The sequence below is a fragment of the Bombina bombina genome, chromosome 2, assembly GCF_027579735.1.
Source record: "Bombina bombina isolate aBomBom1 chromosome 2, aBomBom1.pri, whole genome shotgun sequence".
Taxonomy (NCBI): domain Eukaryota; kingdom Metazoa; phylum Chordata; class Amphibia; order Anura; family Bombinatoridae; genus Bombina; species Bombina bombina.
In genome coordinates this window covers 546279594-546305338 of record NC_069500.1, presented here as the reverse complement: position 1 = coordinate 546305338, position 25745 = coordinate 546279594, and the positions used below count along the sequence as shown (strand labels likewise).

Here is a 25745-nt window from a genome sequence, read left to right as displayed (position 1 = left end):
TCATAGAAGCCTATTTTCATAAATAGTTACAATTGCTTAAATCCAATTTTAAACTACAGCAATCATTTTTATCCATGAACGATGCCAAGAAAAAAATAAAATGGTCAGAATGCAATTTCGCATAAGCAATTGTTTGCACATTTTACAATTGTTAATTGACAATTAACACAGAATAACAATTTGAAACATCTTGATTTGTTACTTTTAGTTAAGTGAAGAAACTTGTATTTAAATATATCATCTGTGTTGATGTGTGAAAAGCCTAAAAAAAGATTAAGAATATCATGGCTTAGTTTTAGTTTTTCAAATGTTAACCCAGTCTGGATTAAAAAAAAAAAGAAAGAAAAACCTCTCAGATATTTTAACTGTATCACAATTAGGATTTGGGTGACCTAAATAATTTGATATCAGAAAACATAATGGATGGAAATAATGACCAATGCGTATTTCAGTTTTCATAGTTTATTAAGATATTTTTCTATTTTCAGTTTTAAAAAGCCCAACTTACCATTCATTTTTTTCAGCATCACAATTACAATAAAACCTTTTATCAATGCAATTTCCTTGTGGCCCACATGTACATTTTTTTGCACCAGGTGAAGAACCGGCCCAGTAAGTTTGTGTTTCATTAGTTCGTCCAATCCACCAGCTGAAAGGCATATGATCTGAAATTGGAAAAGTGTCTTAAAACAATATACATATTTAAATAATAATTATATTTTCAATGCCTAGAGTAAACATTTTAAATGTTTTCTATATATTACTATAGAAATATATAGAAATATATTTTAGCACAGGTAACAACATTTTTTTTGGGGGGGTTGTTTTTCTTCCACTTTTTAAACAAAGTGTGAGGGATACATATTGCAGAGGATGGTGTGGTTAGCAATACAGGAATCCACAAACAAAAATATTTATAAATAGCACTTATATATACTGTAACTCCCAGGGTGTAACTACCCGATCAAAAAACTACAGGGGCACAGGCCGCATAGTCGGAGGGGGGGGCACAAGAGGAAGACCACCCAGACCTCGGAGATTCTGACAGAAAACATTGTGATCAATCTCAGTTCATACAGCCTGACTCCTATTGAATTAGGGGTACTCAATAAAGGACTTTCCTTCATACCCACTGAATATGACGATCCTTTCACTTCTTTTTTGGACAAACAAAAGTTCGAAAGAAATTTGCGACTATGAGAACATTTTGGGGATAACCCAACAGAGATACCCAGATTTCGAGCCAAAGGGAAATATGATCCCAGCAGCACAAATGCAAGCATTAAGACCTACAGCAGACTGCTGGCAGATGGAGCAACAAAAGATCTCCAGGAAAACTTTGGGAAACATCGCAATAACCTCTCACGGAAAGAGAGGGAAGCACTGAAAAAACTAAAGGACAACACAGATTTAATATTCCGTGAAGCCGACAAAGGCGGTGCGGTGGTAATCCTTGATTACTCATACTATCGCAGTGAAGCAATTACACAGCTTAATGATGGTAATACGTATAGACAACTTCCAGGAGATCCAGTGTGGTCTTTTAAGGAACAAATTGATACTTCTTTGCACAGTGCACTAGTGAACAAGCTTATAGATGAACAGCTGTTCAGATACCTAATAGTACAGTTTCCACGGGTACCTGTATTCTATATGCTACCCAAAGTGCATAAACATCTTACACAACCACCTGGGAGACCAATAGTTTCCGCTATTGGTTCGCTGCTCCAGCCCATTGCTACATATTTGGATTCCCTTTTCCAACCAATGGTCTGCAATATGCCCTCTTTCTTGCTGGACTCCATGGCCCTGATTAAAGAACTCAAACAATTCCATCATCTAAAAGGGATGGAACTTCTGGTCACCCTTGATGTGGTGAGTCTCTATACCAACATCCCACACAGCCAGGGGATGGAGGCAATTCGCAACCATCTGAGAAGATATCCTTTTATAGGACCCAGTACTGAGTGGATTATGGAAATGCTGCAACATTGCCTCACTATGAATTATTTCCGCTTCGAGAACCTGTTCTACTTACAGCTTTTGGGTACGGCGATGGGGTCGAGTGTGGCCCCATCATTTGCCAATTTATACATGGCAGAGTTTGAACAGTACCAGACTGAACTATTTTTCCATCCCAGTATTAGGGTGTTTCGTCGCTATATAGACGACCTATTTTTGATCTGGGATGGTTCGGTACATGATCTTCAACAATGGTTTAACAAACTGAATGAGTTACGTCCGAATCTACAGTTCAAGATGGAATACAGCGATACAACTGTAGATTTCTTGGATCTGCGTATATATAAGAATCAGAATCAGCTCTTAATCACACTCTTTCGCAAAGCTACAGACAGAAATTTCCTACTCCAGGCTACTAGCTGCCACCCCCTGGCACTAAAGAAGGCATTGCCAATTTCTCAATTCAAAAGAGTCGTTAGAAACAACAGCGACCCTGTACACACAAAACAACAACTGTTAGAAATGAAGATAAGATTTCTACAACGGGGGTACAGTGAACAGCACTTAAATAAATGCCTGGAAAAATTCTGGGATCTGCCGCAAGAGGAAGCACTACGGGCAAACACTAGAAAATCTGACACTGAAAGGATGACATATGTGACAACGTATACAGTGGACAAACAGAATCTTCCAGCTGTATTAAGGAAAGACTGGGACATTGTACAGTCTGACCATACCTTACCCTTTACCAACATGGGACCACCGAGAGTCAGCTATAGAAGATCCAGATCCATTCGTGATACACTAGTCAAAGTGGATCCCATTGACTGTTACAAGAAACAAACATGGTTAAATCAACCAAAACCGGGCTGTTTCAAATGTCTGGGATGTACCACGTGTAATGGCCTTAGTGCCACAAAGTTTTTTGTACACCCTCACACAAACAAAAAATTATTTATCAGACACCGTGTTACATGTACCACTGAATATGTTGTCTACTTAATCCATTGCCCTTGTGGTTTATATTACGTAGGCAAAACCATTGATGACTTACGGACACGCATGGCCAACCATCGAACTGCGATCAGATCAGCAATTGAAAAAAGACAGTCCGATCAACCTGTTGCTAGACACTTTGCGTTGGCTGGCCATGCGGTGTCTAATTTACGATATGTCATAATAGATCATGTCCCTAGACCTAGTAGAGGGGGGGGGGACAGGGCCAAACTACTTCTACAAAAGGAATCCAGATGGATTCATACCCTTAACACTTTAACGCCAAACGGGCTAAATGTAAATTTGGATTGGCACTGTTTCTTATGATACTTGCCCCTCACCTAGTGATTTAATTTAGGTAATGATTTTCCAATCTAAGAATATATATTCAGTATATACCTCCCCTCTTTAACATTGAAGCCCATCATAGCATATATTTAGGTGATGATCCCATCATATTAGATACGATGTATATTGTCTTTTAATCGGACCAGCTATTGATGTGCTTAAATACCTTATTATATATGTTGCTCCTTGTTTTGCAGATAATTTATCTGAATTGTAACCATTATCCGGCTCTTACGGCTACCTTTGGCACTGTCAGTGCAGATGGGCGGGTCCGTACGTCCTGGAGTTCAGTGTCAGTCTGTGAGTATTGTTTACCGGTTGCCATGACCACCCCCGGTCCTGCGCAGTGGCGCAGGGGGAACGCTATGGACACTTCCGGTATAGAATCTTGGTGGAGGGTAAGGCTTTAAATACTTGTTACTTATGTACATATTTGTTATGGTCTGAGGACGGGGCTAACTACCCCGAAACGTCACTGTTCAACTTGGTGTATTAAAAACACTATTTACTAAGACCCGGCGAGTGTGTCTCCTTTTAGCTATACATGTTTTCTCTAGATGCACCCCGGGCAGCTGCTGCACATTTGTTAGAGTGAGTGCGGATCTCTGAGAACTGTTATATATATATATATATATATATATATATACAGTATATATATATACAGTATATATATATATATATATATATATATATATATATATATATATATATATATATATACTGTATATAATGTAATGCGCATTGGGATTTTCCAAGATAGTTATTTTAAGCATACTTTGGTACATCCATGTACATTGAGGCTTTATATTATGTTAAGAAATGTTCTGCAAATAACCTAATTTTTCAACATTGTCAAATATGTTGCTTTTATTAGTAGAAAAGAACACCAGCAGTCTAGGTAATCACTGAGGCATGATATTAGAATCATTTATCTTGAACAGCTTAGTTTTGCTTACTTTGAAAAATTGCAGGTGAGAAATACCAGAGACAGGGTAAGTCAAAACTTTTAGAATCAATGTTTAAATCATAATATTATAAATATATTCTATAATTATATTATTTGATGGTAAATGAAATGCAAACTGATTAAGCACCTGAATTATACAATACTACACAATTATTTTACAGAGTACAATGTTGTGTGAATGAAATGGATTTGCAAACTTAAGCATGTTTATATTTTACAGTGATTTACTAAAATTGAATGGTGTTTTCTTTATACTACTTAATTCATGCTCACCATTTATATTAAGGAATAAAATGTAATTTAATATCTACTATATTTCAGCTATTTTGCTATAGCCAATCCACTTTTTTTCCTGTGACCTTACCATTTACTTTTTGGAAACACAAAGGGATAGCTCTTAAGACAGCCTGCATATTTTATGTAACAACTCCATTAGGGGAATAACTAAACCTTACTGGGCCCCAAGGTAAAGGCTACAACAGGGCCCACACCCTTTCTGGCTATTTGAAATCAGCATAATTTGAGCCAGTAGTCTCATAGAAACAAGAGGAGCTGCTGCTGTGTGATTGTGAATTTTCCATTCCCCTTTTCCCCTGGGTCTGCACCAAAAGATAACTTGTGCAGGCTCCCTTTACAAATATGGTGGCTTATTTGTCTGTTCTATCAGATTTTGATGTTATCTTATAAACCCTGTCACCATATTTTTAAAGGCAAACCCATATACTTTCCATAAACTGAGAGCCCTGTTTTGCAGGGGAGGGCATGCAGTGGGGGAAGGCATAATGCAGGTGGAGCCAGGAATACAACAGCCCCCCTTTAGCAAACCCAGCACTGATTGTAGGCACAGATGTATCCCATAAATATCTGGGTCCAGTCTTAATTTAGATCTCTGAGAACTCTGAACTCTATATTAGTGTCCCTATCACAACAGACCCACATATTTTCAGAGACATGGTGCCCTGTGTAGATATACAAATTGTAGTGGTGCCTTATGGCTGGTCGCTATTGTTATCCATGGAAGTTGCTGCAACCCAGCCATTATAACACTGCAATCTCAGTCACTACAATATAACCACAGCTGACTGTTATTAATACTTTTTGCACCAAAGTACTCAACATTTATTAAATTGATCTTTTCTCCCAACACAATACTCTCCTAATGCCCACTGGACATTTTTCTGTAATTTCTCCACCTATAACCTTAGCTACCACTATGATATCCCTAATCTATCATTTCTCCCATCACAAAAACTTTACACATTTGCCACCACTGGTAAAATCTCCACTACACAAGGTTTCCTCTTAAGTAATGCCCTCCATTGCAATATACCCCCTTCATGATCCACTATTGCAACACTCCAAAAACTTACAAAAATCTAAATTTTATAAACATGAAATAAAACCCCCCCACATAAAATCACCCTTTTTAATTTACCCTTTTTTCATCCTCTTTATAGAAATAACTAAACATATCTGGTTTTCAGGGTTCCTCACGATAGATAGATAGATAGATAGATAGATAGATAGATACATAGATAGATAGATAGATAGATAGATAGATAGACAGGAAGAAAGAACCAAGAAAGTCAGACCTGGTGTATATTGGAAATTAAGCATCTTCGCAAGAAAATTGCCAAAACTTATCAAAAAGAGAACAAGCCAATCTATTTTGACGTAACAGCACAGTCTACAATGTAAATTTCTATTTCTTTGAAAGCAGAAACTGAACGTCAGTCATTTCTAAGGTAGACGCATGGGCTATACCACATACCTTAATCAAACAATACAGATCGTATTTCAGACAAGAAAGTTAATTCCCTTAAATCTAAGGCTGCTAAATATGATACATAACTTAAGAAGCAGCATCAGACCAGTTAGAATTTAAAATTGCCACAGGCAAGCAGGGTTACTACTTAGAGTAGGGTATGCCTGTTTATTAGCCTAGGTTCTCTTCTCAATTAAGAATTCTACAACACTGAGCAATCACTTGAATGTAATGCATTTAAGACATTGGCCTTAAAGTAGACGTGTCTACTTTACCTGCCTTCGCCGCCCCAATACGCCCGCCTAAGCTCGCCTACCATCACCGCCGCGGACCTGAATACGTTCGCCTAAGTTATAAAAAAAGCTGTCAAAAAACTGTGCATGAAGTACGGGGCGATGAGCTGTCACTAAGCACCCACACTAACTACACTGTTCTACCCCCTATACCAGCGCCCCCGGAGCCCCCCGCAACTAAATAAAGTTAGTAACCCTAAACCGCCGCTCCTAGACCCCGCTGCAACTCTTATAAATGTATTAACCCCTAAACCGCCGCTCCCGGACACCGCCGCCACCTACATTATACCTAGTAACCACTATCCTGCCCCCCCTATACCGCCGCCACCTATAATAAAGTTATTACCCCCTATCCTGCCGATCCCGGACCCCGCCGCAACGAAATAAATAGTTTAACCCCTAAACCGCCGCTCCTGGCCCCCGCTGCCAACTATATTAAACTTATTAACCCCTAATCTGCCCCCCCTACACCGTCGCCACCTATAATATTTTTATTTACCCCTATCCTGCCCCCCCATACCGCTGCAACCTATAATAAAATTATTAACCCCTAAAGCTAAGTCTAAGTCTAACCCTAACACCCCCCTAAATTAAATCTAATTTAAATCTAACTAAATAAATTAACTCTTATTAACAAATTATTCCTATTTAAAGCTAAATACTTACCTGTAAAATAAACCCTAAACTAGCTACAATATAACTAATAGTTATATTGTAGCTATCTTAGGGTTTATTTTTATTTTACAGGTAAGTTTGTATTTATTTTAACTAGGTACAATAGTTATTAAATAGTTATTAACTATTTAATAGCTATCTAGTTAAAATAAAGAGAAATTTACCTGTAAAATAAAAACTAAGCTAAGTTACAATTACATCTAACACTACACTATCATTAAATAAATGAATCCTATTTAAAACTAAATACTTACCTGTAAAATAAACCCTAAGATAGCTACAATGTAATTAATAATTACATTGTAGCTATTTTAGGATTTATATTTATTTTACAGGTAACTTTTTACTTATTTTAGCTAGTTAGAATAGTTATTAAATAGTTATTAACTATTTAATAACTACCTAGCTAAAAGAAATACAAAATTACCTGTAAAATAAATCCTAACCTAAGTTACAATTAAACCTAACACTACACTATCATTAAATAAATTAAATACAAATACCTACAAATAAATACAAATAAATACACTAACTAAAGTACAAAAAATAAAAAAGAACTAAGTTACAAAAAATAAAAAAATAATTTACAAACATTATAAAAATATTACAACAATTTTAAGCTAATTACACCTACTCTAAGCCCCCTAATAAAATAACAAAGCCCCCCAAAATAAAAAAATTCCCTACCCTATTCTACATTAAAAAGTTACCAGCTCTTTTACCTTACCAGCCCTTAAAAGGGCCTTTTGCGGGGCATGCCCCAAAGAATTCTGCTCTTTTGCCTGTAAAATAAAAATACAACCCCCCAACATTAAAAACCACCCCCCACATACCCCTAATCTAACCCAAACCCACCTTAAAAAAATCTAACACTACCCCCCTGAAGATCTTCCTACCTTGAGTCGTCTTCACTCAGCCGAGCCGAATTCTTCATCCAATCCGGGCGATGTCTTCATCCAAGCGTGGCGCTGAAGAGGTCCATCATCCGGCTGAAGTCTTCATCCAAGCGGGGGCTGAAGAGGTCCATCATCCGGCTGAAGTCTTCTATCAAGCGGCATCTTCAATCTTCTTTCTTTCGGCTCCATCTTCATCCCGCTGACGCAGAACATCCTTCCTCCACGACGAACTCCCGACGAATGAAGGTTCCTTTAAGGGATGTCATCCAAGATGGCGTGCCTTCAATTCCGATTGGCTGATAGGATTCTATCAGCCAATCGGAATTAAGGTAGAAAAATCTGATTGGCTGATTGAATCAACCAATCAGATTCAAGTTCAATCCGAATCAGCCAATCAGATTTTTCTACCTTAATTCCGATTGGCTGATAGAATCCTATCAGCCAATCGGAATTGAAGGGACGCCATCTCCCATTGATTCCCATTTGAAAACCAGGTACGCTGGGCCGGAAAAGTGCCGAGCGTACCTGCTAGTTTTTTGATAACTAGCAAAAGTAGTCAGATCGAAGCTTACGTCACTAAATTCTACTTTTGCCGGTGTCTAGGGCTTGATAACTAAGGCGAATCAGCCTCGCCTCAAATACGCTGCGGAATTCCAGCGTATTTGAGGTAGACACGTTGATAACTAGAGGCCATTGTCATTAATGGTATGCCCTTCTCTCTAACACCATTTTCCTTGATAACTAATTCTATATATTAGTGAGTTTCCTACTCTCAATGGTACTCTTACTTTTACAATTGTTGCCTACAAGTCCTTTCCTGATGTGGTTCCCTATCTCTGTATTTCACTTTCATGAATCATTGGACTGGAACAATTTCTCCAATATAGTTTATCAACTTGTCTGTCAAGTCTATTGGGAAAAATACATTCTTATTTGACTCGAAAATATACTTCTGATCAAAAACAACAACTATAAAACACTATACATATATACATTGTATGTATATATATATATATATATATATATTAAAATTTACCTACATTGAAAAGAAAACAGAAAATAACAGACAAGGAGTAATTCAAACATATGTTTGTATCTGTTTGAAGGGTACAAAAAGTAAAAAAATGTAAGTGTGACATATTTTAAACAGCCTTTTATATTTATAAGTTGCAAACATTTACGATCAGTTCTTCATACTTTTCTATTTGCTGATCTGTATAAAATGTAAACTCTAAAAAACTCTGACATGTTAATGCTGCATAATTCATCAATATCAACATAGAATAAAAATGAATATTAATGCTGAAAAATAAATTAAAGTTTAATGTGCAGTGAGTCCAAAATTGCTGTAGGATAAAAAAAATTGTTTCATTGAAGTACTTACTCTTTTTACTTAAAATCCGTGATTTTTTGCAGTGGTAGGTGAGCTCCTGCCTGCAATATTCAGCATTTGTAATTGTAGACTGAAGTTGCTCTATATCTGTAGAGTAGTTGAAATTTACTAACTGAGAATTCTCCCGATTAGAACTCCTGACTTTGTTTAAGTCTGAATTGTTATGATTTATAATGATGATTGCAGTGTCTATTTAATAAAGAAAAAATATGTTATATTCCTCTTATTTGAAACAGAATCACATCCAATGAATATCAACTTACTGGTCCAATAACTCCTCTTGTTAATACTGCATTTATAGATATCAATGAACTAAATTAAAACTGTAAAATATATAAATGTCATTTTAAAGTGGCATGCAGACATTTAAATAACTGTTTTCTCCCCATTGTTTAAGAGTAAATGGTGCATTTTTATTTTTCCAATGTAGTATGAAACATATTCACAGTCACCTTTGTTCTTAAAATGTAAAATTATTTTTCATGTAGTGTTAAAACAAGCTCTGTGTCTAAGAGATCTTTAAAAAAAAAAGAAGACAGAAAATTGACTATCCAAGTTTATTTAAAAAGGAAGAAATATTAGAAAGTATACAAAATCTATATGGAATATGCAGAAAAAAATCCCTGCAATTCCAACAAGCAGAAATGCAGTGCTTGTGAATTAACAAGAGTGCAGTATCTATCAACATCTTCTTGGTGCTTATATCAAAAGCGAAAACATCTTTATTACCATTGTGTTCCCTTGTGCCATAATACAACTAGAAGGATGTGTTCTCTGAATCTAAGGAGATCTACACAATCAATGGCTTAGATTCAATAAAACTGACTGCAGAATTCATAAAGATGTGTAACCATCTAACATTACACTTCCAAGTTGTGAGATCAGCTTCATTATAATCAGTGGAGCAGCATTTAACTCATTTCTATTATATTCTCTCCGCAGTTCCAATGTGAAAACAAATTAATTAAATGGAAAAAAAAATCACTGTATTAAAAATATACTCTAATATATGTACTAAAGTAAACACCTTTTATATATGATACATTTAAATTGTGTTGCTATAGAGTAACTTATCAGCCAACATCTTAATATTGTTATTGCAAATTAAAGGGATATGAAATCATTTATTTTATTTCATGAATGCTAAATATTCCATGCTCTATCTGAATCACGAAAGTTTAATTTTGATTAGACTATTACTTTAACATAGCTTTTACTGCAACTCGTCTTCAGTAGCCAAACTCCACTCACCATTTGCCTTACTTGGGGGAGCCTTAATCAGCAGACAACAAAGCTAGGCACTGTCATAAAGTTAGTATAAAGTACATTGTTTTGTAGCTGTTCTCAGTTAAAGCCAGTAAGGGACAGATAAGTTGCAGGGTCATAGCCTGGAGAAGTCAGTGGGGTGCTTTTCATATTCTGAGAATTAGAAATTGCTCAATATTTAGAGTAAAATTATATAAAAAGGGGCCAAAATAAATATTTTGCAAAGTTGTTTTATATATATATCTCAAGCTGTTTACGGTCCCTTTAAATAAAAATAAGATAACCTCTTTAGCTTAACCTTGAGATGCCAATAGAGTTTTTTTTTATGAATTCAGCATGCTTGAACAAGGATTAGGTGAAAAGCCCTGATCATGCCCTAGAACATTCTGAAACACCCATGTTTAGCCCCTTTCTAGCCTCTGTGAGGTTTCTGAGACTTCTCTATGGTGAGACCATTATTCCTTAATAAAACAGACATGCACATATTTTACAACTACAAACAGTTGTTTTGGTTATACTAATTATTGATTTTGTGCACCACTAGCTGTTCACATTTAGGACCAGATTACAAGTGGTGTGCTTGTGGAATTTTTTGCTTTTGCGCTAACTGCACTCAAAGTTGTAATGCTGCCGGGTTAATGAAAGCGAAACCCAATACGCACTAACTTTTCCTCACTGTAGACTTCAACAGAGTGCTGTTCAAGACAATCTTACACTTATCACTCATGCACTAACCTGACATGCATAGACCAACTGAGCTAAACCAAAAGGTAGTTATTTATATATATATATATATATATATATATATATGCATTTTCTTAAAAACATTGAAATATAAAATATTTACAGTAAAACATAAAATATAAAAAATGAATAAAAATTATGTTTCATGTTTAAATGTATTTGAGTGGAATATATATATATATGTGTGTATATGTATATACACGTGTAAACATATGCAAATATACACATATAAACACATAAATACAAGTATATATATATATATATATATATATATATATATATATATATATATATATATATATATATATAAAATGGAAGAAGTAGGAGGGCACTACGTGAGTCCAAATACTATATGGATGGTATATATATATATATATATATATATATATATATATATGCACATAAATATTTTTACACATATTTAGACATATATATATATATATATATATATATATACACTGTAGTCCTTCCAAGTCAAATACCTTATAAAAAATATATATATTATAATTTATATGACATATTTTTTTATTAGAAAGTGTATATATGAGTGTAACACTTAATTTTAATGCATTTATGTTGTGCTTGATGAAACTTTTTTTTTTTAATCCTCACACACTATTGGGTATATTTATCAAGCTCCGTATGGAGCTTGATGCCCCGTGTTTCTGGCGAGCCTTCAGACTCGCCAGAAACAGCAGTTATGAAGCAGCGGTCACAAAGACTGCTGCACCATAACCCTGTCCGCCTGCTCTGACCAGGCGGACAGACATCGCCGCAAATCAACCCGATCGAGTACGATCGGGTTGATTGACACCCCCTGCTGGCGGCCGATTGGCCGCGAGTCTGCAGGGGACAGCGTTGCACCAGCAGCTCTTGTGAGCTGCTGGTGCAATGCTGAATACGGCGAGCGTATTGCTCGCTGTATTCAGCGAGATCTAGCGGACCTGATCTGCAGTGTCGGATCAGGTCCGCCAGACCATGATAACTAGAGGCCCATGTCTTAAAGCAAACTAATCCATTGAGTGCAAATTTTGTTTGCACATGAGCGCCCCCGTTTACTTTTAACTTGTAATATGCAAACTAGATAACGGGATTGCAATATTGCTTAGAACAACCTGCGTTAATTTTAGGGCACCACTTGTATTCTAGCCATTCATTATGGCACTTTAAACAATTATCGGCTTGTTTCCAGTGAGTCACAATTGGGTTTTCGCTAGGTTGCAAAACAAAAAAACTACTGTCAAAAGCCATTATGATTATTGACATTTTTCGATGCGTTTTACATCATTAAAGACATGACAAGTCCCATAGAAGCCAAAAAGCACAAAATACACCTGGTGCAAACAGTTAAAACACTGCAAACAGGCAAACATGCAAACAGGTAAAACGCTGTAGGAAGCTGTCAATAAGGTCTCAAACATATCAGCATACTAAACTAGGTTTAAATGAGGAAAAATAAGAGATATTACATTTACAAACAATGCAAGAGTTTCACTTTATAAATGTATTGTTATATGCATTTACTGTGGGCTCAGGTATCAGACTATTTGAAGTTATTTTCCTATTTAAATATCAATATGTATTTACATATAAAAATATAATCAAACGTGTATCTCCATAATTCCAACTAGGCCTATGCCTAGGTCAGTAATAAATATTACATATTACATACAATAAACTAAAAAAAATATATATTTTTTTCATACTTTGTATCTTTGTTTTGTGACCTACATAACTCCTGTGTCTTTCTCTCCAGAGGCAATCACAGGTAAGGAGTGCATGCTTTAAACGTAACTTTTATAGTGTTAGGTCTGGTTACCATAGCAACAAACTTGTTAAGGTGCGATTTTTGAGAAATCTGACGTCAGATGGAACGTTAATTTACACATGCATGAAAAGACCGACTGCGCACAGTGCACAAAATATTTCATTGGAAACCTGCTACTAAATTGGAGTCATCAGCTTCGGTAGCTTAAGGCCCCATTTTTAAGACTCAATGGAAATGAACCCTATATATACACTGTGTGCAGAATTATTAGGCAAATGAGTATTTTGACCACATCATCCTCTTTATGCATGTTGTCTTACTCCAAGCTGTATAGGCTCGAAAGCCTACTACCAATTAAGCATATTAGGTGATGTGCATCTCTGTAATGAGAAGGGGTGTGGTCTAATGACATCAACACCCTATATCAGGTGTGCATAATATTAAGCAACTTCCTTTCCTTTGGCAAAATGGGTCAAAAGAAGGACTTGACAGGCTCAGAAAAGTCAAAAATAGTGAGATATCTTGCAGAGGGATGCAGCACTCTTAAAATTGCAAAGCTTCTGAAGCGTGATCATCGAACAATCAAGCGTTTCATTCAAAATAGTCAACAGGGTCGCAAGAAGCGTGTGGAAAAACCAAGGCGCAAAATAACTGCCCATGAACTGAGAAAAGTCAAGCGTGCAGCTGCCAAGATGCCACTTGCCACCAGTTTGGTCATATTTCAGAGCTGCAACATCACTGGAGTGCCCAAAAGCACAAGGTGTGCAATACTCAGAGACATGGCCAAGGTAAGAAAGGCTGAAAGACGACCACCACTGAACAAGACACACAAGCTGAAACGTCAAGACTGGGCCAAGAAATATCTCAAGACTGATTTTTCTAAGGTTTTATGGACTGATGAAATGAGAGTGAGTCTTGATGGGCCAGATGGATGGGCCCGTGGCTGGATTGGTAAAGGGCAGAGAGCTCCAGTCCGACTCAGACGCCAGCAAGGTGGAGGTGGAGTACTGGTTTGGGCTGGTATCATCAAAGATGAGCTTGTGGGGCCTTTTCGGGTTGAGGATGGAGTCAAGCTCAACTCCCAGTCCTACTGCCAGTTTCTGGAAGACACCTTCTTCAAGCAGTGGTACAGGAAGAAGTCTGCATCCTTCAAGAAAAACATGATTTTCATGCAGGACAATGCTCCATCACACCCGTCCAAGTACTCCACAGCGTGGCTGGCAAGAAAGGGTATAAAAGAAGAAAATCTAATGACATGGCCTCCTTGTTCACCTGATCTGAACCCCATTGAGAACCTGTGGTCCATCATCAAATGTGAGATTTACAAGGAGGGAAAACAGTACACCTCTCTGAACAGTGTCTGGGAGGCTGTGGTTGCTGCTGCACGCAATGTTGATGGTGAACAGATCAAAACACTGACACAATCCATGGATGGCAGGCTTTTGAGTGTCCTTGCAAAGAAAGGTGGCTATATTGGTCACTGATTTGTTTTTGTTTTGTTTTTGAATGTCAGAAATGTATATTTGTGAATGTTGAGATGTTATATTGGTTTCACTGGTAAAAATAAATAATTGAAATGGGTATATATTTGTTTTTTGTTAAGTTGCCTAATAATTATGCACAGTAATAGTCACCTGCACACACAGATATCCCCCTAAAATAGCTATAACTAAAAACAAACTAAAAACTACTTCCAAAAATATTCAGCTTTGATATTAATGAGTTTTTTTGGGTTCATTGAGAACATGGTTGTTGTTCAATAATAAAATTAATCCTCAAAAATACAACTTGCCTAATAATTCTGCACTCCCTGTATATTTTAATGGCAGGAATGATCATTAACAAAAAACTGGTAAAGACAGGAGAAGTGAACTGCACTGAATTTTAAATAGTATATAAACATAACAAAAAGGCCCCTTAACAGACAAGTGTCTATGAATCTGTCCAATGCTGTTTACAGTCTATTGATTTTGATGATTTTACAGTATAGTGAATTAACACTTTTTGAACACATCTAAAGTTAGAGCTGTATGTGTCTATCATTGCGCCTACCATATCTCTTGGTACTTATGTTCAAAAAAGGAATGATGATTTAACTGTTTTCAATGATAACATTCTAGCTAATTGGATATTGGTTCCAAGGAAACAAGATACATTAGAAGCATGATAGATATATATATATATATATATATATATATATATATATATATAAACCACTCCTCTCATCCTTCTCCTCCTTTTCCTGCCCTGAACAATCTATCTGCCACTATAATTCCACCCTTATATCCGTCCTTGACAATCTCGCCCCTCTTACCATTGCTCGAAAATCACACACTCATCCCCAGCCCTGGCATACTCCTCTGACACGGTACCTACGCAGATTTTCCCGTACTGCTGAACGGCATTACAAATTCATCTTGAACTCCTACTATTCTGCCCTTAATCTCCACAAGCAACACTACTTCTCTACTCTTATATCTAATCTTTCTTCAAACCCAAAACATCTGTTCTCCACTTTCAATACACTCCTCCGCCCTCCCCCACCTCCTAATACAACTTCTCTGTCAGCTCAAGACTTTGCCAGTCACTTCATTAACAAAATTGACTCCATCAGACATGAAATCAGCTCTCAACATAATTCCATTCTCTCCCCCCCTCAAATGCTCTCACTCAACCACAACCCTCATAACCTGAAACTTAGTTCATTCTCCCCTGTTACTGAGGAAGAAGTTTCAGCACTTATACTGCGCTCTCACCTTACTACCTGTCCCCTTGACCCTATCCCCTCACAGCTACTCCCCTCCCTCTCTGCTACCCTTACCCCTATACTAACACATATTTTCAACCTCTCCCTCAGCACTGGTACATTTCCCTCATCGATGAAACATGCACTGGTCACACCTATCCTCAAAAAACCTTCCCTTGATCCTACCTTCCCATCCAACTACCGCCCTATTTCCCTCCTCCCTCTTGCTTCAAAGCTTCTCAAAAAACTAGTATATGCACGCCTATCCCATTTCCTTATGTTAAACTCCCTTCTTGACCCGCTGCAATCTGGATTTCATCCCTATCACTCCACAGAGACAGCTATTGTTAAGGTCACCAATGACCTACTTACAGCAAAATCAAAAGGTCACTTCTCTCTGCTTATCCTCCTTGATCTGTCCGCAGCCTTTGACACTGTCGACCACCCTCTTTTGCTTCAAACCCTGCAATTCTTCGGCATCTGTGACACAGCCCTTTCGTGGCTCTCTTCCTACCTATCAAACCGTACCTTCAGTGTAGTCTTCTCTGGGGCCTCCTCTGCCCCGTCACCACTTTCTGTCGGAGTACCGCAAGGCTCTGTCCTTGGTCCCCTTCTCTTCTCCATCTATACATCATCACTAGGCTCCCTAATTAAGTCCCACGGTTTCCAATATCATTTGTATGCCGATGACACCCCAAGCTACTTCTCTGCACCAGACCTATCTCCTTCCTTGCTAATCCGTGTCACTAACTGTCTTTCTCACATCTCTTCCTGGATGTCCTCCCACTACCTCAAGCTAAATCTCTCCAAAACTGAGCTCCTCATTTTCCCCCCTTTTTCCAAAATCTCTACCCCCAATATCTCTATAACTGTCGACAACTCCATCATTACCCCTACCCCGCATGCCCGATGTCTCTGGGTCACATTTGACTCTGATCTTTCCTTCACTCCTCACATTCAGTCCTTGGCTAAAGCCTGCCTGCTTCAACCTTAAAAACATCTCCAAAATTAGACACTTCCTTACACAAGACACAACTAAGATTTTAATCCACTCTCTCATTCTTTCCCGCCTTGATTACTGCAACTCTGTCCTCTCTGGTATCCCCACCTGCCGCTTAACTCCCTTACAATCCATACTGAATGCCTCTGCCAGACTCATCTTCCTTACACGTTGCTCTTCATCTGCTGCTCCTCTCTGCCAATCCCTTCACTGGCTTCCTCTTGCCTCTAGGGTCAAACACAAAATTCTCACTCTGACATACAAAGCCCTCAACTGCACTGCTCCCCCCTATATCTCAGACCTTGTCTCCAGATACTCTCCCTCCCATCCCCTTCACTCTGCTCATGACCTCCTACTCTCCTCCTCTCTCGTTACCTCATCACACTCCCGTTTACAGGACTTCTCCAGACTGGCTCCCATCTTGTGGAACTCTCTGCCTCGCCCCACAAGACTCTCCCCTAGTTTTGAAAGCTTCAAGTGCTCCTTAAAGACTCTGCTGTTCAAGGATGCATACAACCTATGCTAACCTTACTTTATACTAGTTCCACTCCTCCATTGCTATCCCCTGAACCCCCTTAGCATGTAAGCCTAAGAGCCCAGCTGTTTGTAGATCACCTTCTTAAAGGGACAGTAAACCTTAAAAATAATGTTATATAATTCTGCACATAGTGAAGAATTATATAACATTATTTAGGTGCTATAGCCATAAAAGCATTTTTTTACCGTTTAATTTGCTAAAATACAGCGCTTTTACAGACCCGCTCTCTGCTCTCTGCTGAGCGGGTCTGTTATTTTTAGTCAGCGCATCGGGCCTGCTGCATAGTTACAGCCCGGCCCGACCACGCCATAAGACTAAGTGCAGAGAGCGGGTCTGTAAAAGCGCCGTATTTTAGCAAATTAAACGGAAAAAAATGCTTTTATGTCTATAGCACCTAAATAATGTTATATAATTCTGCACTATGTGCAGAATTATATAACATTATTTTTAAGGTTTACTGTCCCTTTAAGAGTGGATTACAACAGTGCAACTCTTGGCAGGGCCCTCTACCCACTTTATCCCTTAATTGTTTTATACTCCCCTTTGTTTATAGCGCTGCGGAATCTGTTGGCGCTCTACAAATAACCGATAATAATAATAATATATATATACCAAATAAATAAGAAAGGCACTCTCCGTATAGTAGTAATTCAATTTTACTTAGATGAACGTTTTAGGGGTTGCCCCCGTCCTCAGACCAAGGTCTGAGGACGGGGGCAACCCTGAACGTTTTCGGGGTTGCCCCCGTCCTCAGACCAAGGTCTGAGGACGGGGGCAACCCCGAAAACGTTCATCTAAGTAAAATTGAATTACTACTATATGGAGAGTGCCTTTCTTATTTATTTGGCATGTTACTGTTTTAAGTGCACCCCGGAGGCTGAGTTGAAGCAGTGAGTGTGGCATCCTTTTGGAAGTATATATATATATATATATATATATATATATATATATTTTTTTTTTTTTTTTTTAAATAAGACTAAATTTTACAGTTCACGACATGTCCATTTTGTTATATTTTTGCTGGTGGGGTGTCTAATCTTTTCTTCTTCTTTTAAATGAAATTATATAGTTATAACATTTTATTATAATGTCAATATACATTTTGAAGATTTTCATTTAAATAAAGGCTTATAACAGCTGTTTTTAACAACAGATCTCAAAAGCAGTATATTGCTTGAAGACATTAATAATACCCAGTAAATGGCAGCATCAAGACATCTGTTTTCAAAGGGATTACAGTTTAAACTGGCAAATTATTTTTTTATAAACCAAATATACTGTATATATTCACTCTGTCAAGTTAAATATTCAGATGGTGTCAGGATAAGCATTTTTTTTTGTTGAACGTTGACTAACTGACGAAAATACCAGCAGCTGTTCATGAATACTCATGGGTGAAAAAGATATTACCTTGCTATTTTAAACATAGAAGGTGAAGTTAATCATTTGACAGAACTGTGTGCCTCAGTGAAAATAGTTAAAAATAATCACTTTTAGTTTAAGTTTGTGTAAAAGTAGAAAAAGGGCCGTTCATAAATGTATTAAAAAGTTATAAGAGCTTTGAGGGAAATACTTAAAATGGAAGAATTTCAACAAATTGCTGCATAAGAACAGAACACTAAGCAAGAATGTTTGTGAGAATATAAAATAAAATAATACAGTGTTTATGGGTTGGACAATTTTATTAAAAACTATTTTATTTATCTCTATGCTTCTGATTGAGCTGTAGCTCTTTCCTATCTTTTTATTAGAGAAGATGATGAGATGGCTGACAAAATGCAACAGTGACCATGAATGTCACTGGCCTCTCCGTATTTACTAAGACAGAGCTTTATTCTCACTGGCAAGGTGCTCTCTATTGGAAAAAAAAGACTTGTCTGACTCACATCTCACAGATTTAGCAGCTGGCACTGTTGGAAGCCATAATTTCAAACATCATTTTTGCTAAACTATATTTTTCATATTGTAACTAAACTGCAAATTTCATCTAACTGTGAATTGTTTTAGGACTTTAATTCAACAACTATCCTGCTAAATCACCAAAGATAACACTTCCATTTAAATCTCTGCAGGTTGCTTAAATGCATATACTTATTTTTTATAACTGTGTAACAATACAGTAAAGTGCATAAATAATGTATTAATGTGCAAAAGTGTCAGGCTATCCATATTTATTTTTCAGTCTCTTTATTAAAGGGACAGTAAACCTTAAAATATATTTGCCCTTAACTTAAATTATTATAGTAGCTAACTAGATTAGTCCAACTTTGCAGAGCAAAAGCACAGTGGAAACATTTAAAAATGTATTTTATAATTACCCAAAAACGCATCTTCTGTCCGCCTACGAATCCGAACATTTTTTTCCAATAATTGCCGTCATTGCCCCTGCAGCCAACAGTGGAGCGAACATCCGTCTTCTCTAATTTTGACAGCGCGCGTTCCCTCTCCACGTGCGCATGCGCATTCAACAGCCATATACACAGAATCTCAATGCTTCGTCGTGCATTGAGATTCTGTGTTTCTGATTGAGCGGTGAGTCACTCCTATTGACGAACGAGCAACTCAAATATTAGTATCCATACTCAAACAGTATTTTTTTAAACTCACATACATATATGTTTATTATTTATTTATAAAATATTTTACCAGGAAGGATATATATATATATATATATATATATATTGTCAAGCTGAGTGGTTCAAGTGCGCATGCGCAGAGAATGTGGAAATGCGCGCTCCAGATCGGAAAAAGGGTGTTTAAAAAAATTAATTATTGACAGAACCTCCCTGCAGCACTGTCCCTAAAAAAAATAAATCTCGGGCTGCATGGGCGAATAGTGGAATTCAAATCAGGTATTTATTTTCATTGATTTTAAAAGTCTTCCGTAGCGCTTATACTTTGCAAACTAAGGTCAATATTTAAGTAATACATAGAATACCATAATTATAGTTATCCTAGTTTAATATTTACAGGCCCTTAAAGATATAAACAGAAAATACAGGAAATATGTACAAAGAATATATATAAAAAAAATTTTTTTAGAACAAAATGGCTTCTTCAGGCAAAAGTCAGTATTTAGTGTGACCTCCCTTGACACTAAGCACATCTTGAACTCTTTTGGGGAGACTGTCCTGAAGTTTTCTGAAGTAATCTTCTTATATATTATACCAGGCTTCTTTCAGGACGTTCTTCTTTAGATTTAGGTTGTCTTTTATTTCTTACTCTGTCCAGGCGATTCTATACTGCCTCTATAAGATTCATGTCTGGACTCTTTTGAGGCCAGACCATGACTGTCAGTGTTTTATCAGCTGTTTTTCTCTCCAAATATTATTTCACTGCATTAGCAGTGTGCTTGAGATTGTTATAATGCTGAAAAATAAAAACATTCACAATAAGGTACTTTCCAGAAGGAATGGCATGATGAATTAAAACCTGTTTGTACTTTCAGCATTCATGATCCCATCAATTCAGACAATACCGCCAACACCACTTGCAGAAATGCATCCCCAAACCAGGACAGACCCTCCACCATGTTTCACTGAAGGCTGCAAGCACTCATTATTCCATCTCTCTCCAACTCTTCTTCTTACATATTGTTGACGTTTGGAGCCAAAAATGTAAAACTTGGACTCCATAATACTCTTTTTCCACTGATCTTAATTCCAGTCTTTGTGAGCTTTTGCATATCTTTGCCTTTTCATCCTGTTCCCCTTCTGAAAAGTGGTTTCTTGGCAGCTATCCTTCCACAAAGACCATTCCTGATCAAGCTTCTTTGGACTGTAGAAGGTTCAACTTGCATCCTGATGACGCTGACAGATGCTAAGCCAGGTCGTTGCTTGACTTCTTCCAGTCTCTCAAAGAAGAAACTCTGAGAAGCTTCTCATCAGATTTTGAAAGTATTCTTGGCCTTCAAGTCCTTTTTTGGGACAGTGCTGCAGGGGGGTTCTGTCAATAATTCATTTTTTTAAACACCCTTTTTCCGATCCGGAGCGCACATTTCCACAATCTCCTGATTCTTCAAATTTCTTTATAACAGCTTGAATACCGCATCTTGAGTATGCAGTTTGTTTGCTGATTTCCCTTTGAGAGTTGCCTTGCTGATGCAAAAGTATGATTTTATGTCTGTCAAATTCTGTGTGATCTTTGGCATTTTTAATGGAATGATGTGATTGAAAGTTGGTCTTATTAGCAATCTGCCAATGAATTAAATGCATATTACATGTGTATGTAATGCTAAAGCATGTCTTGCACAAACCTTGTGTAATAGACCTTTTTCACAGCAGTGCATTTTGACATGAAATAGTTGGAAAAATTTAGGTGCTAACAATGATATTAATTAGGGTTTCATTCCACTTAGGTTTACTGGAGCCAGGTTGCTGCTATTGCTCAAGTTTAAGGGAAGTTCACACTAAATCCTTGCCACTTTAGCCTATAGAAGCTGTTTTTTTCTGATTTTTTTTTCAGGTTTTTTTAATAGTGCATACAAATACCCTGCATTTTTTTGGTTGTATTCTAATAAAAAAACCTGAGAAATAATTATATATGGTCGTTATACCATTGCTAAAACAACAACTCTAATGATGGCCTAAGACTTTTGCACAGTACTGTATATGTGTATAATATACATATTAAGGCCTATATTTATCAACTTTTAAACAGAGCATTTCATGGGAAAAAAAGAAACAAATAAATAATTTCCCAACTAATTGATGGTGAAACCATTTAAAGCAGTGTTGGGCCTAATTATCAACAAGTTTGCCTCTACTCCCAAATTATAAATTTGTCAAATAATATATTTCTATCAAGCAAAATGACAAAACATTTATTTTTATTTTTTTTACCATTTCCTTTGATTGCAATCGATTAAATGGAGCCCAAACATTTTATTACTATTACTATTTTATTTATAACTATGTCAGACATATTGTTACAATTTATTTCTTTATGGTTTTAAAAACATATCTCAAATAATTATAAATAAACCACTTAATTAAATAATATTTTAGGATTTATTATATTTTATAATTGTATATATAAGTACATTTTATATTTATAAACATATTGGAGTGATCCTCATTCTTAAATAATTTAAATAATTGTTTATTATTTTATTAAATAAGTATCTATTTTACATGTTAAAAGTTTTTAAAAAGTGTGAAATGAACAAATATTAAAGGATAATGGTCCCAATTAACTTCAATAGGAACCTAAACTGACTCTATGCTATAAGGTGGCTGGCACAATATGAAAATCAGAATTTTTTCTTCATAGCTTAAGGTGTTATCTTTTATGACAGCATTTTTCCAGCCGCAGATGCAATTTAGGTGCCCTTTCAGTGTAGGCTCAGTCATGTGAGACAACAACTACAAGTTAAAAGAAAGTGGTTTAAGGTCAGTTAAATTATCCAGTGGGAGGAACTTAAAGGGCCATGATACCCAAATTTTTTCTTTCATGATTTAGAAAGAGAATGCATTTTTAAACATCTTTCTAATTTACTTCTATTATATAATTTGTTTTATTCTCTTGATATTCACTGCTAGATATGCTCAGTAGCTGCTGATTGATTGCTGCACATAGAAGCCTCATGTGATTGGCTCACCCATGTGCATTGCTTTTTCTTCAAATAAGGATATCTAAAAAATGAAGCAAAATAAATAATAGAAGTAAATTGTAATGTTGTTTAAATTTGTATGTTCTATTTGAATCATGAAAGAAAGATTTTGGGTTTAGTGGCCCTTTAAATAATGCTAAATGCAAAAGGTAGATTATGCCTCTCAACCACTGAACGTGGTAGATGAAAACCTTGCTTATCCATGATTTGTTATTTGGTTAGCACATGTTATTTTTCCTAATGTACACAAATAATCATACAAATTATGTCTCAAGAAAACACACAACAAAAAGTAAAACTTCATAAACAAACATTAACAATGTATGAATGTAACATAAAAATAAAGGCACAGCTTACCTGTCATATTACAGTACACATTAAATGGCTCAAGAGGACCACTTCCATCGGGATCAATAAAGTAGTGTCCAGACATGTTACCTTTGTGTTTGTATGCTTCACATGACTGCTCATAAATAGCTGGTAAAGGCAAGCATATATCAGTAAAATATTAGTAACCTCAGAACAAACAAATTAGCAAGCGATCATTTAGTGTATTTCATTTTTCCAAGATCTTGGAATATTGGCTGTAAATCTCAACTAAATTGTTTGCTACAGATATATATTATTAATCCCTAGACTTTGCATTGTATTCCAAATTGCCAAAATATCTTCACTAAATATTTTATAAAATGTTATCATATAACTAAACATGTTTTATCTGAAATGTTAAAGATCACTAAAATCCCCATGAAAGATTTATACAGAAGACTGAAATGTAGTGCATTTGGCTGTCCTGCACTTCTGAATATTGGATTTGCTATTAAACATAACATAATACACTATATTGTAATATGAAATTAAATAATCAAAATAAATAATAGCTTCTAGACTTACCTTAGAGTAAAGTAATATATAAAAATGCAATATTTATGTAATTATCAAAAAAGCTTATTTCATTTGAATTTTGAAGAATTTACTACTATTAGAGCTCTTTAAAGGGACAGTAAAGTAAAAAAAAAACTTTCATGATTTAAATAGGGCATGTAATTTTAAACAACTTTCCAATTTACTATAATTACCAATTTTGCTTTGTTCTCTTGGTATTCTTAGTTGAAAGCTAAATCTAGGATGTTCATATGCTAATTTCTTAGACCTTGAAGGCCACCTCTAATCTGAAAGCATTTTGACAGTTTTTCACCTCTAGAGGGCGTTAATTCATGTGTTTCATATAGATAACATTGAGCTCAGGCATGTGACGTTCCTAGGAGTCAGCACTGATTGGCTAAAAATGCAAGTCTGTCAAAAGAACTGAAATAAGGGGGCAGTTTGCAGAGCCACATATATACAAGGTAATCACAGAAGTAAAAAGTATATTATTATAAATGTGTTGGTTATGCAAAATTAGGGAATGGGTAATAAAGGGATTATCTACCTTTTTAAACAACAACAATTCTGGTGTTTACTGTCCCTTTGATTAAGCAGTGGAAAAATAAATTATGGGAAGATGGGTACTCAAGGTGGGAACCTTGTTCATCCATCAGATGGTAAACAGGTCATTATTATCTGATAATGATGATTTAACTCAAATATGAATACTATCATTGGGTGTTTTAGGGAAATGTTAGTATATAGGCATAGGTAATGTATTCAGAGTATAGGATTAAAAAAATAAAATCAGCACTTAAGTATAGGTAACAACTATAAAAACTACATATTTTACACCTCCTGGATAGGGCAGACCAGGACAAGAAAAGTTATACAGGAAACCATCTAAATCTGTAAAAGGACAACTAAATACAGTATAAATTACAAAATGACAAATACACAATAAAAATACAATACAATAGCACCTACTTTGAATTTGAAATAAGCAGTAGAATATTTTCTAGAAAATGTTAAAGTTAATCCAATTTTCCCTCCCCCTGCATGTGACAGCCATTAATGCATATACGTATATACTGTGCACTTTTGCACATGCTCAGTAGGAGCTGGAGCCTCAGAAAGTTTAACTATAAAAAGAATGTGCACATTTTAAAAATGGAAATACAGGTGGCCCTCGTTTTACAACGGTTCAATTTACACCGTTTCAGAATAACAACCTTTTTTTCCAGTCATGTGACTTCTATTGAAAAGCATTGAGAAGCAGTGCATTTATTAAAATAGCCAGTAGGTGGAGCTGTTTGCTTGTGTTGCAGTAAAGCCAAGCAAGCTGAAATTAATCAGTTTAACCAGATCTGAGCTATAGAGCAGATTTCATAGGAACAAGATCTTCCTGTCTATAACTCAGTCCAGATTGGAATGCATAGAAAGAACAGTTTGCAGAGAAATGCAAGTGAAGTCTGTGTTGTGTGATTATTTTATTAGGTTTATAATGCTGTTTAGCAAATGTTTTTGTTCATTTAACTTAGTTTAATTATATATTCTGTGTTGTGTGATTATTTTATTAGGTTAATAATGCTGTTTCGCATTTAAAGTCTTAATTTCAAAGCTTTTAAAATAATGTATTAGGTGTTACTTATGACAATTTTTAGAGGGGCCTGGAACCTATCTCCCTCACTTCTCATTGACTTACATTATTAACTGGGATTCAATTTACAACGGTTTCGATTTACAACCATTCCTTCTGGAACCTAACCCCGGCGTAAACTGAGGGCTACCTGTATAGTGAAAAGCTTTTTTTTTTTTTTTTAAATGGCATGCTTTATCTGAATCATGAAACTTTAACTCTTTCTTTATTTGCCCTTTAAAGAAGTTCCCTGACTTCAATCATCAGGTAT

The 25745-nt window shown here is 36.1% G+C and overlaps 1 protein-coding gene across 1 annotated transcript in view; it reads right to left on the bottom strand.

The window, feature by feature from the left end:
- The window catches only part of CNTNAP4 (contactin associated protein family member 4), a 190665-nt gene that overhangs the window by 74759 nt on the left and 90161 nt on the right, over positions 1-25745 (bottom strand). The window contains exons 10-12 of the mRNA XM_053699959.1: positions 23326-23445; positions 9287-9484; positions 509-665 (exon numbers count right to left, since the gene is read on the bottom strand). Coding sequence (XP_053555934.1) covers positions 509-665; positions 9287-9484; positions 23326-23445 — 475 coding nt within the window. The remainder of the gene's footprint in view (positions 1-508; positions 666-9286; positions 9485-23325; positions 23446-25745) is intronic.